General features: G+C 45.7%; 3 protein-coding genes across 3 annotated transcripts in view; all 3 read left to right on the forward strand.

Moving 5' to 3' along the window:
• The first annotated feature begins 33 nt into the window (after positions 1–33).
• On the forward strand, positions 34–4,162 carry LOC119116646 (ubiquitin-conjugating enzyme E2 D3-like). Its single transcript, XM_037242201.1, has 7 exons — positions 34–513; positions 1,908–1,971; positions 2,046–2,077; positions 2,195–2,272; positions 2,347–2,452; positions 2,554–2,647; positions 3,372–4,162. Exons 1-7 carry the CDS (start codon positions 490–492, stop codon positions 3,415–3,417), a joined length of 444 nt encoding a protein of 147 aa, XP_037098096.1. The 5' UTR covers positions 34–489; the 3' UTR covers positions 3,418–4,162.
• Positions 4,163–4,782: 620 nt separating this feature from the next.
• manba (mannosidase, beta A, lysosomal) lies at positions 4,783–11,951 on the forward strand. The gene is made up of 17 exons (XM_037242197.1): positions 4,783–5,015; positions 5,504–5,598; positions 5,769–5,874; positions 5,944–6,117; positions 6,460–6,583; positions 7,685–7,857; positions 7,920–8,033; positions 8,926–9,077; positions 9,228–9,345; positions 9,418–9,504; positions 9,593–9,760; positions 9,822–10,040; positions 10,214–10,378; positions 10,446–10,590; positions 10,655–10,797; positions 10,904–11,164; positions 11,403–11,951. Exons 1-17 carry the CDS (start codon positions 4,821–4,823, stop codon positions 11,631–11,633), a joined length of 2,670 nt encoding a protein of 889 aa, XP_037098092.1. The 5' UTR covers positions 4,783–4,820; the 3' UTR covers positions 11,634–11,951.
• A 366-nt stretch (positions 11,952–12,317) lies between these two features.
• The window catches only part of slc39a8 (solute carrier family 39 member 8), a 7,775-nt gene continuing 7,623 nt past the window's right edge, over positions 12,318–12,469 (forward strand). Inside the window, exon 1 of the mRNA XM_037240960.1 lies at positions 12,318–12,469. This exon is cut by the window's right edge and continues 308 nt beyond it. The gene's annotated coding sequence lies outside the window, so the exon portion shown is untranslated.

Raw genomic sequence — 12,469 nt, forward strand, 5'->3', positions numbered from 1 at the left:
CCACTCGCCCCGCCTCTCCGGGGTGTCGTCATAAAGGCTCACTCGCATGCAGACGGTCGCTAGCTGGCTAACGGCATCAAATCGACACGGGAAGCTTCGTGGTCCGGCTTTCTCTCCGCCCTCCCCCCTTACCTACCACCCCTACCCCGACGACGATACGGAATTTACGGGGACAACTACAGAGACATTTCGGTGGTTAAGAAGAAAATAAGCTGATTGAGAATCGGCCCGGCTTCGCTTCTACCCCCTAGCTTCTTTTTTTAATTTGTTCGTCGGCGCATACGTAATTCCTTTTTAGCTTCGTCGGCTAACTGTGTGCTAGCTCGTAACGACAAGGCCCCGGGCGTCGTGTTGTGTGCGTGCGACACTTGCGTCGTCGGTTCTCACGGAGCGAGGCCCCAGCATCCTGGCATATCACGGCCGGCCTTCATCGCTCGGATCGACAACCAGCAGCCGGAGCAGCCGCCGCAGCAGCAGCCCAACACAAGGATGGCTTTGAAAAGGATTAACAAGGTATCATTGACACCCCGACTCCTCGCCCGTTAGCCCGGGCTAGTGGCAGCCTCCCGGTTCTCCTGTTATCGTGATTACGTCGTGAAACATTGTCGTTGTTTTTCCTACTCAAAGAAAAAAAGAATTAACCACCACAGTGACTGCGACTTGGTCACCACCCCGGTTTGAAAGTTGAAATTGGTGCTTTACGCTAGCTGGTGTTAGCAGCCTAGCTGACTCCGGAGGGCCCCGAGACCGCTCACGGCTTATATAAACACACATGTCCGCGCTAAGATTGGAATCATGGCAAGTATAGGCGTCGTGTTTGTGCTATCTGAAGTGTGATTCAGCTCGTTTTGCAACACATATCTTGTACTCACAGGCGGCGTTTGACCAGAAACCATGAGTCATATTTTACGTCAAAAGCGTCGTGGGTGAAACATGTCTGTGCTATGCGTCGGTGAATGTACTCAACCCCGTCGGTCACGCGTTCACATGCTGCTCAGCTGGCCGGCTTCTAAAGTGCCATTATTTATTCGAATAACAGACAATGACAGGCGTTTATTACATACGTATTTACCCGTGGAGGCCGGGTGGGGCAGTTTGGGGGGGGGGGGGGGGCAGTGCGCCCCCACAACCCTCCTCACTTTGAAATCGCAGCAGGCCTAAAAATAAAATGTTTGATGCTTCAGTCTCGTCCTGCTTTAAACTGGTTTGCATAAGCGGAGGGCCAAAATTCCTCTCACTACTTGGTTAAAAGTACGGATAATTAAAAAAGTAGAAATAATGCTCAGCATGTGTGTAGAAAAAACATTACTCTTTCCTGAGCTAAATATTCAATCCTGACTCTACGTCCATAAAAATGCGTAGATACTATTCACCGTGACCACATCGCCAGGCTGACATACCTTTCTTTATTGGATACATGTCAGGCATTGGGGAAAAAGCAATAAACAATTGATTAATCTGGAATTAATGGATTAGCAAATTGACAACTATTTTGATCGTTGATTACCAGTTTAGAATCCTGTCCCGTCAGTTCTCAGAATTCCAGCCTCAATAGTAAATCTTGTTCAAACTTGAACACAAACCATGTTGAATCAAAATTGGAGATTTGCGAATTTCTGCTTTTTATTTGGAAACCGATGATGGCTTTTGCACAAGTTATGAATTAAACCAGTGACTGAATCCTAATTTATTTTGCAATGCCAATTTGAAGTGTCTTATTGCTCTTCCTAAATGTCAAAGTTGCTTAATCACAAAAAGGCCAAAATGTACCAATCTATTGCTAATCGTTTAGGCAATTTTTTTGCGCAGTAATGGAAAAATCACTTCGGTCCCTCGTGAACCAAAGCAAAGAATAACGTCAAATTCAAGCTACTGTCGTGGTATCAAATAATTTCTCCCCATTTCAGGAGCTTCACGACCTTGCTCGCGACCCACCAGCGCAGTGCTCGGCCGGCCCAGTGGGCGACGACAGTAAGTCATTATCAAACAATCGACACTTCCGAGCGCCTTTTCAGGTCTAATCGTCTTATTTGTCCTTTCTGCAGTGTTTCACTGGCAAGCCACAATCATGGGCCCTGTAAGTGCAAATTCCATTTTTATCACTTTCCCCCCTTGTTTGAAATGAATTTTATTTATTCTATTTGTAAGGGCAGAATTGTTCGAATGTATTTTTTTTCCTCTATTGTCCATTCAGAGTGACAGTCCATATCAGGGAGGCGTCTTCTTCTTGACCATTCATTTTCCAACAGACTATCCCTTCAAACCACCCAAGGCAAGCGAGCACCCTCAAAAGTCGCATAAGACGGTCCAACGTTGTGCCTCACATCTTGTTTATTTGTCTTCCAGGTCGCGTTCACGACAAGAATCTACCACCCAAATATTAACAGTAATGGCAGTATCTGTCTGGACATTCTCAGATCACAGTGGTCTCCAGCACTTACCATTTCAAAAGGTGACTCGCTCGTTCGCCGTTACGACTTCCTCGGCGTTAAGCTCCTTCCGAAATGTCACACCTGAGTTTGTTTTTCTTTTTGTTTACTTTTGTCGGCGCAGTTCTTCTCTCCATTTGCTCGCTGCTATGCGACCCCAACCCCGACGACCCGCTAGTGCCAGAGATTGCACGAATCTACAAAACAGATAATAACAAGTAAGGAACTGGAACAACAACATAAAAACAAAGTCCAAAAAAATAAAAGGCAATTTTGAGCTCTTGAACCTGCGGGGTTTTTAGCCCCAAAGTTGTCCGGCGTCATCACTGTGGTTTTTGACGGGCCCGCTCGCCGAGCTTGCTGAGCCGGTCGGCGCGGTTGCCTTAAAGAACAAACCAGATTTTTATCCTGCTCGAAAGACAATTGGAATGACGTGCACAGTAGGAAGATGCTAAGACAAAGCAGCCAAAATTCTTCACCCTAGAAAGATTTTGCTTTCGCTTTCTGCAAACTGGCACCAATTTGCTGGTGAATTTAAAGAGATTTGTGAAAAGAAAATTCGTCAAATTGGAGGGGATTTTATCCCTTCATTACGTTCCTGCTGTAGGCCACAATTCGTACACTGCTGCTCACACTTGGATAAACGTGTACATGATGACTCAAGACTGAGTAGTTCTCTGGACCTTTAACTCAGCAGTTAGCAATCTGCGCTCCCAAGCCAGTGGGACTGGGTTCTATGCCCAACCAGACAAAAATAATAAAGATTACAAATGAATTTAATGTCAATTCAGTTTGAACAAAAGTTTTCAGGTTGCGCATGTAAACGTGTAGTCATTGCCTTCTCTGACTCGCTTTTTCTTTTTTTTAATGAAAGTGTGGTCTTGTGCTTGCGTATCTGCAGACTACATGCTAATGTTGCTCATGAACATCTTCTCCTTGCAGGTACACCAAAATGGCGAAAGAATGGACACAAAAATATGCAATGTGATGGAGGAAAAAATGGTCTGGTGGCAGGAGGGGGGGCGCATTTCTTTGGGTCAGACTGAAAAAAAAAAGTTGGTCTTTTTTCCACTTATATATATTTTTTGTTTAATCCAGAGCATTTTACACCCCCCTCTTTGGTTTTCTCATCTGTGCGCTAATAAGATGGTCGTGTGGTCATGATTCTCTCAGGATGCGTGACGACAAATTTTCCAGGATTTTTATTTCCTCTCCGGTTTCAAACACACACCCTGTTTGGCCATGCATGATTAGTCAACACACACATGCGCGCGCACACAAAATCGAATTAGTTAACTCCATCGATTTGGCAAAAGACAAAGGGAGAAAGTGACTTCCTGTGAGCAGATGACCGCGTGGTCCTTTTAGCATAGGAAGCAAGCGGTGAGCCGCGGCAACAAGTGTGTACAGAAAGAAAAGCACTGCAGTCCAGAGACAAAATGTTAAGTATGTTGTATTTTATGCATGTTAATTATAAAAAAATAAACCGTAGGCTACTATATACAACACATGAATTTGGTTCCCCCTCTTGAGGCTTTTGTTTTATTTTATTTTCCTCTCCTCCGAGCTCTAGAAGCCACTAGATGAATTTTTGGCTTATGCCCCACACGAACTGTCTTCATGTACGCCCCCTCCCTCCCCAACCCCCACAAGTATGTATCATGCGAAGCTGGCGGTTGAACAACTCACGGCTGTTTTTAGTTTCCCCCTCAATAAAGTTACTTCAACCTTAAGTATGTGAATGTTGGTCTCTTTTGTTTGTTTGTTATAATCGTATATGTCAAAGCCAAGGCCTGGGGACCAGATACAGCCCGCTACATCATTTTATGTGGCCCCTGAAGACAAATTGTGTATCCACTTAATCTGTCAATACTAAAGTTACAAATTGTCTTCAATACAGATATTGCTAGCAATTTTTGTTACCATTGATCTTTTGAAAATATTTAAACAGTTTTTACTAGTCTCCGTTTTCAAACTTATTCATTTTATTGACGGTCATAATGGCCCTCCGAAGGAGACTATGACTACGATGCGGCCCGTGACAAAAATGAGTTTGACACCCCTGGTTAAAATAGTCAATCGAAATTCCCAAAACTTTTATATTCATTATATTTTATTGTCTTGTAGATTTTCTCTTGTTTACCCTTCATTTTGCCAGTTGTTCCAAATTTCGTCAAAAGTACTCATTAAAGCACACTGGAACTTTTGACAAAAGCGTTTGTTTTAATGTAGTGCGAAGTACTAGATTTTCTCCAGTCTGGCCTTTATTTAAAACAAATTAGCGCCGCAGTCTTAACAATCGTCTCACAAACCCCTTCCCCTTGCCTAAAATCCGGTCATGTGACCAAAACCCGGAAGTAACTTGACTATAACGAATGCTGCTGAGCGAAGATGAATGTACGCGTTTTAGTCTTCTTTCTTTTATCGTTTGGAGTTTGGGAGGTTTGGAGTCATGATGGTATTTCTCCTCTTGTCCAAAGTTTGGACGGGGAGTGGAATTTGTGGAACTCCAACAAATCAGTTTCTCTGACCGCTCGGGTGCCAGGCTGCGTCCATACGGCGCTGCAGGAGCGAGGCTTCATACAGGTCACCTTAAAATATTTACAATCATAATCACAATCAAAAGTCACGAGTGTTTTATTTGGCATGTTTTAGTCAACCGTAACTCGAGCTCACACGAGAAAGACAGCGCAATTTTAACGTTTTTACATTTTTTTTAGCTTACCGTATTTTCCTTTCCATTTTTATTTGACCAATTTTGATTCTATGTATTAGCTTGTTAGTGATTATTTTAAATATTTTTTCCTTACCTAGGCATTAGTTTATTGTCTGTTTTATTATTTACTATTTGAGTTTGTTTTATTACTTTTTTTTTTTTTTTTACAATTTATTCCCCTTGTCGCTCCTTGTTTCATTGTTTATTTTGCTATTTTACTTGCATGAGCCCTGCCTCGAATGTAAATTTCTTTAAAAATTCCAAAAAATTCACTTGGATTGGTGTGATCCATACCTTTTATTTAGCCTTTTGTTTATTTCTTGTATTTTACTCTTTAAACTTTTGCTGCATCTTGCAGGACCCTTACTTCCGCTTCAATGACCTACTCTATGAGTGGATCTCTTTGGACAATTGGACATACGCCACCACCTTCGTGGTGTCTAAAGAGCTCAGGTCAGCAGAGGAAAAACACCATTTACAGATTGGCCTAAAATTTCCTACTTGCACTGCATTGTAGGCATTACAGACAAATAACTACTACAAGACATCAAAAAGTAAATTTTATAAAATATGTATATAATTTCTTTACAGAGCCATCTTTGTAACTGTGCCCTCGTAAACAGGTCCAAGCGGCAAGTGCTTCTGATATTGGACGGCGTGGACACAGCGGCGTCCGTTTGGCTCAACGGTGTGTTGGTGGGACGCACGGACAACATGTTCTGCCCATATGTGCGTTCACCCTGTCTGCCCGTCTGTCCGTCCTTTTCGCAACTCTTTCAACGTCTTTTTCTCCCGCAGGTCTTTCCCGTCCAAGGACGGCTGAAGGCCGCAGACAACACGTTGACGGTTCACATCCTGTCTTCTGTCGTGTTTGCCGCCCAGAAAAGGAACGCTCACACTGCCTACAGCGTTCCTCCCGAGTGTCCACCCGACGTCCAGAAAGGACAATGTCACGTCAATTTCATCAGGAAAGTGAGTCCCAACCAGGATTAAAATTGCCTGGGTTTATATTTTCTTGCTTAATTTAATTTTCTTTAAAGCATGTTTTTTTAGTTAATTTTCTATTGGGTTTAGTTTTTAAATCAAATAGTTAGTTCTACTAGCAGCGACCGTTCATTTCTTTGTATGCCATTTTCCAGGGTTGAAGAATTTTTTGTTAAAAAAAAAAACAAAACTAATTCCAGTGTATTTCAATGGGTATCAGATTTGCCGGTCATGAAATAAATTCAACTCGCGTTTGAAGGCACCACAGTAATCTGGAACGAATGTTTAGTGAAGCCAGTGCTTTGATTCCTGCGTGTGTTTGTGGCTCAGGCCCAGAGTTCGTTCAGTTGGGACTGGGGTCCGTCCTTCCCAGGCGCCGGGTTATGGAAAGGCGTCCGCCTGGAGGCCTTTGACCTGCTGCGCCTCGTCCACTTGGCCGCTCTTCCTCTCTACGGTATGAACATATTGTAAAAAATATACAAATATTGTCCAAAATTGCAACAAAAATTCTGAACGACACAAAACTTAAAATGTTTAAAAAATATATATATACATAATATATATATATATATTATGTATATATTATGTATATATACTATGTATGTATAAAATTCAAACAGAATACCGTTTTTTTCCGTGTATAATGCGCAAAATTTAACTAATTTATTGTCCTAAAATCTGGGGTGCGCATTATACATGGGTACAAATTTTTTTAAATTTTTTTAAAATTTTTTTTTTTTTTTTTTTTAAGAAAATCATGGTACAACAAAACCAACAACAGGACTGACCGACAATAGTGTGTTTGTACTGTGCTCTGGTCATTTCGTCAAAGAAGGGATAATAGTCCTCTTCTCTTCTTGACTGACAATGAATGTGATAGTTTAATACAATCAGCAAATAACAAAATGCGTATTACAGGTAATATTTTACTTCACAACACTTTGCCATGTTCCTTTCGTCTCTGCTGTTCACTTCAAACACGCTCCATACGAACGCAATGCTCTCGTATCAGACGCTTGCTCGATCACCTGCTCGTTTGCTGTCACAATGTACCCTACACAAATCCGAAACATTTGTTGCGGCTCCGAGTCACGACGAGGGGCAAGTTTTGGTTTCCAAGGGTGTTTTTATTCCTCTTCAACGTCTCTCCCATACAGAGCCGCCTTTTTCACATGTCCGCACGTCACTTTCCTCTCTTTTCATCTGATCGCGGTGGTGCCTTTACGGGCAGTCGGAGAAATCAACGCCAACAAAAAAAAAATACATCCAGCCTAGTTAAGACCATACCAAAGACTATAAAAATGGGACCCATTGCCTCCCTGCGTGTGTGACGATCATTGGGACTTAAAAAAAAAAAAAAAGAAAAAAAAAAAAAAAAAAATTGGGTGCGTATTATACATGGGTACAGGCTTTTTTCCAGCATCAACATGCCATTTTTAGGGTGCGTATTATACATGGGGGCGCATTATACACGGAAAAAAACGGTACCCCAAATTGTTGGACAAAAATATTATAAACACAGCTCTGAAAAAGTTTCAATGTTTTTGTGCGGTAGACATCGTCCGCTCGTCGTGGTCGCTGCAGGTGGACATGCTCGTGGACGCGCTAGTGCCCACCTCGGCCCAAATCACGCTGGACTTGCCCGAGCTGCTCTCCAGTGTTACCTTCCTGACAAACATCCGCCAGGGTCCAGGCTTCACCTACACCTTCACCCTCCACGTCAACGCGGTATGCGACTGTGCGAATGCGTACGTACGTGAGGAAAGACATGATCAACATTTTGTTTTCAGAGCAGCAACGTGAAGCTGTGGTGGCCCAATGGTCACGGCCAACAAACATCTTACCGCCTCCTGGTCACGGCGCGTTTGCTGGATGGGTTTGCGCTACTCCAGGCGGAGTCAAAGGTAGGAGCTCACTTCCTGTTATTGCATGCGGCCAAAATATGACATTAAAAGTACACACATGGAAATATTATTCTGACAAAAATATTTTTAAAAAAAACAAAAATATGTCAATGTTACTTTATCCATCCATCCATCCATCCATTTTCTGTACCGCTTTGCCCCCACGGGGGTCGCGGGCGTGCTGGAACCTATCCCAGCCGTCATCGGCGGGGGACACCCTGAACTGGTTGCCAGCCAATCGCAGGAGGGCACACAGAGATGAACAACCATCCGCACTCGCACTCACACCTAGGGGCAATTTGGGGTGCTCAATCGGCCTACCAAGCATGTTTTTGGGGATGTGGAAGGAAACTGGAGTGCCCGGAGAAAACCCACGCGGACATGGGGAGAACATGCAAACTCCACACAGGGAGGACCGGAGGTGGAATCGAACCCGCACCAACCTAACTGTGAGGCGGACGTGCTAGCCAGTGCGCCACCGAGCCGCCCTGTTACATTATATTAGACAAAACAATGTAAGAATATGACAAAGAACAGTTTTGCGGGGCGGGCAACTCCTGTTTTTTTGGAAAACACTCGTTTGTGGTTTATCCCATTTTTATTTTACTTTGAACATTTACATGTCATACTTTCATGTACCACTAGAGGGAGCCACCCTGCTACACTTAGAAAATCTCGTTAGATGATTGCCTCAAACAATCTTGGTGGGTTAATGTGCCTTTTTCTTTGTTGTTTTCTTTCCCCCTGTCGAATTGAAAATATTCTTTAAAAATCATTCACAAATATTCATTTTTTGTCGGTACCTGGTTGCCTCCCCGGGGGAAAAAAATGGAAGTAATCAAAGAAGACGGCATCCAAGAGAGTCATTTAAACCCCTCGCTGTGTGTTGAAGGTTTACTTCCGCAGAGTGGAGCTGGTCCAGGAGTCCATCGCCGGCTCGTCGGGTCTGACTTTTTACTTTCGCATCAATGGGAAGCCAATTTTCCTCAAAGGCTCCAACTGGATCCCAGCACACTCTTTCCAAGATAGAGTCACGCCTCATGTGTACGTCTTTTCATTCCAAAGTCACTTTTCCCAACGAGCTCCAGATTTTGCAGTCTTAAATTCCTATCCTGTCGGGAAAATATGAAAACAAATGAGTGGCATATTTATTGTAGTCGACTCGTCGCGTTGAGTGCTTTGCCTCCTTGTCAGCTTGGAAGACTTGCTGCGGTCGGCAGCCGAGGCCAACATGAACGTTCTTCGCGTTTGGGGCGGCGGCGTTTACGAGCAAGACGCCTTCTACGAGGCCTGCGATGAAAATGGTCTCATGGTGAGCGCGGCCGAGAATTTCTGTGCCCTCCTCGCTTGCACCATGTTGTCATGTTTGCATGTTTGCCTTCAGGTGTGGCAGGATTTCATGTTCGCTTGCGCCATGTACCCCACCGAGGATGACTTTGTGCGCAGCGTGAGGGAAGAGGTCTACCAACAGGTGGCGCCACATAAGCTCCTCCGTTCTGCGAGCATCTCGTCTTGTAGGAATCCTCTTTTCTTATCCTGTCTGTTTTGTTTTTCCCCAGATCTGGCGTCTGAAATCTCACCCGTCCGTCATCGTGTGGAGCGCCAACAACGAGAACGAAGCGGCGCTGGCCACTGACTGGTTCCACATTCCTATCTGGAAGCGGCCTGTCTACTTCAAAGACTACGTCACGCTCTACGTGGACAACATCATGGCAGTCGTGAAACAGGTCCGCCTCCTTTTTATGATATCATACTTTCCACAACATTTCTCAAACCGGTGTCCCACAGGAGGATCCCAGTCGGCCGTTCCTGGTCTCCAGTCCCACAAACGGCGCCGAGTCGGAGCGGGAAGGGTACGTGGCCAGCGATCCGTACGACCCGCGCTACGGTGACACGCACTTCTACAGCTACCTGGACGACTGTTGGAACTGGCGCGCCTTCCCCCGTGCGCGCTTCGCCTCCGAGTACGGCTTCCAGTCGTGGCCGTCGCTCTCCACGCTGCAGCCGGTAAGTGTCACCTTTGCTTCCAAGGGACAATCGAAGCTACAGTTGTGCAGATTTATACATTTCTGATTTTAAATGAGCTGAATATCAACTGATCAATTTTAGAGTGTAACATGTCAAATTATGTGGAAGAAAAAAGCAAAAGGTGTTCACAAAAGTTGGACTCAACATTGCAGGTGTCTCTTGCGGAGGACTGGAGCTTGAGCAGCCGTTTTGCTCGCCACCGTCAGCACCACCAGGATGGAAACCAGCAGATGCTGAAGCAGGCGGCCCTTCACTTCCACCTGCCCAACTCCAGCGACCCGCTCGCCAACTTCACGCATACGCTCTACCTCACACAGGTGACAACAAGCGTCTGCGACCCCAATGCAAGCAGACTGTAACGCTCTGTGCATGATTTGTTTCCAGGTGATGCAGGCTCAGTGCGTGAAGACTCAGACAGAATTCTACCGGCGCAGCCGCAGTGAGCTGGTTGGGGGCCTCGGAAACACCATGGGTGCACTCTACTGGCAACTCAACGACATTTGGCAGGCGCCCTCCTGGTCGTCCATCGGTAAGTGGGCCCGAAACGCTGCCGTTTGCTGTCGCAGCCTCTGTCAGTTCCCGTTACCCGACAGAATTCGGCGGCAAGTGGAAGATGTTGCATTATTTGGCCGCCGACTTCTTCGCCGACGTCCTGCCCGTTGCCTTCGAGGACGACGACACGTTGCTCATCTATGCCGTTTCTGACCTGAGCCAAGACCTCAAACTCAGAGCTGTGGTAGGACCTGATGCAAAATACTAACAAGCCTGCTTTAAAAGCTAAAACGAAGCACAAACTAAGCATCATAAACAATCCAAACTATTGTAACCGTGCCGTCCACCAGGTGTCAGTCTACGCATGGCGCACCCCTGAGCCGCTTTGCACGCTGAAATCTGATCTTGTGGCGGTCCCGGGAGGAAGCGCCGTTGCGGTTTTCAAAGGGCGCGTCGCTGCCCTACTGGCTGGATGTGGACGCTGCAGCCGCTTCAGCTGTCTGCTGGCCTTTCGCCTGGAGGAGGGCGACGGCACCCAACGCGGTCCCGCCAACCACCACTTCCTGTGCTCGCCCAAAGATGCCCTGGGCCTACGACCACCAAACATCACAGTGAGACACTTTAGTTTCAGAATTCCTTCTAGAGACAATTACAGATTCAAAATTCCTTCTTGGAAACCCCAAATTATTTTTAGAGTAACTTCTTTGTTTAGTTAGCTTAAAACCCACAAACACGCACACACAATTTGAAAGCCTGGGCAGCTGTGGTTTGTTGTTCTCGAAGTAAAGTTGAAAACGCTGTTGAAAACGCTGTTGAAAACACTGTTGAAAACACTTGAACCCCTTGCAGGCTAAAGTTCGCAAGGACGAAACAGGATTGGTGGTGGATCTCCAGGCGAGCACCGTGGCTCCTTTCGTGTGGCTTGACGTGGGCGACATTCCCGGACGCTTTAGCACCAACGGCTTCTTGATGCTGTCCAGGAACAGGACAGTGGCGTTCCGCGCCGGGAGGAACACAAGCGTTACGGAACTCTCCCAAGCACTCAGCATCACCTCCTTGAGCGACCTCTACTCACCTTAAATTGCCTTGAAGGTGGTCACCACCCGATCCTGATTGCCTGTCAGTTCAGTGGGAGGGCACCTGATTTTTTTTCCCATCTTGGAACATATAAGATGACACGTCTTTTGTATGGAAATGTCAAACATTCCTTATCCTCTGAACTATTGAACTAACTACTATTGAACTGCAGCTTTCTGTTATGCATCGATTGTATTGCCCCCTAGTGGAAGTCACGCAGACCAGAATGAACTGCACAAAGAAGCATGAACTTTTGAGGCACAACCTGTTAAATTATTTGCATTCTTCATAATTAATAAATTAGTACTTCCAGAGACAATAGTGCTGAGTGTGCAAGTTGTGTGAAACGACATATTTTTGCTATTTGGTGGCCAGTTTCTGTCCCGCGCAAATATGGGGGGTCGATGCGACCCCCGTGGGGACAAGCGGTGGATGGATGGACTGTATTTTATTTCTTTAGAATTGGGCAATTGTGCAAGGAGCCAATCATTGGGTTTCCAGTGCGCATGCGTAATGTTCCCACCAGGGGACGCCAACAAATCCGCCTTCCTTTACTTTTGTTTACCTCCCCCCACAGTCAAACGTGACTTGAGACCCCCCCCAAAGCTCCTTCCTGCACGTGCGTGTTTGTTTGCGCGTGCCCGTGTGGTGCATTCCAATTGAGGGGGAGCGAGTGGGCGGTATGTGCACAAAGGAAATCATTGGACCTCGTGCACGTGTCCGGTCGCTCACCGCCAGTGAGCTTTGAACCAAATTCTTGATTACCTCCCGCCGGGAAAGCGACGGCCTGTTGTATTGCCTGCGCGTGCGTGTGTGCGGTCATGAAGTCGTCCTTGTGG

Source organism: Syngnathus acus, chromosome 22 (assembly GCF_901709675.1).
Source record: "Syngnathus acus chromosome 22, fSynAcu1.2, whole genome shotgun sequence".
NCBI lineage: Eukaryota > Metazoa > Chordata > Actinopteri > Syngnathiformes > Syngnathidae > Syngnathus > Syngnathus acus.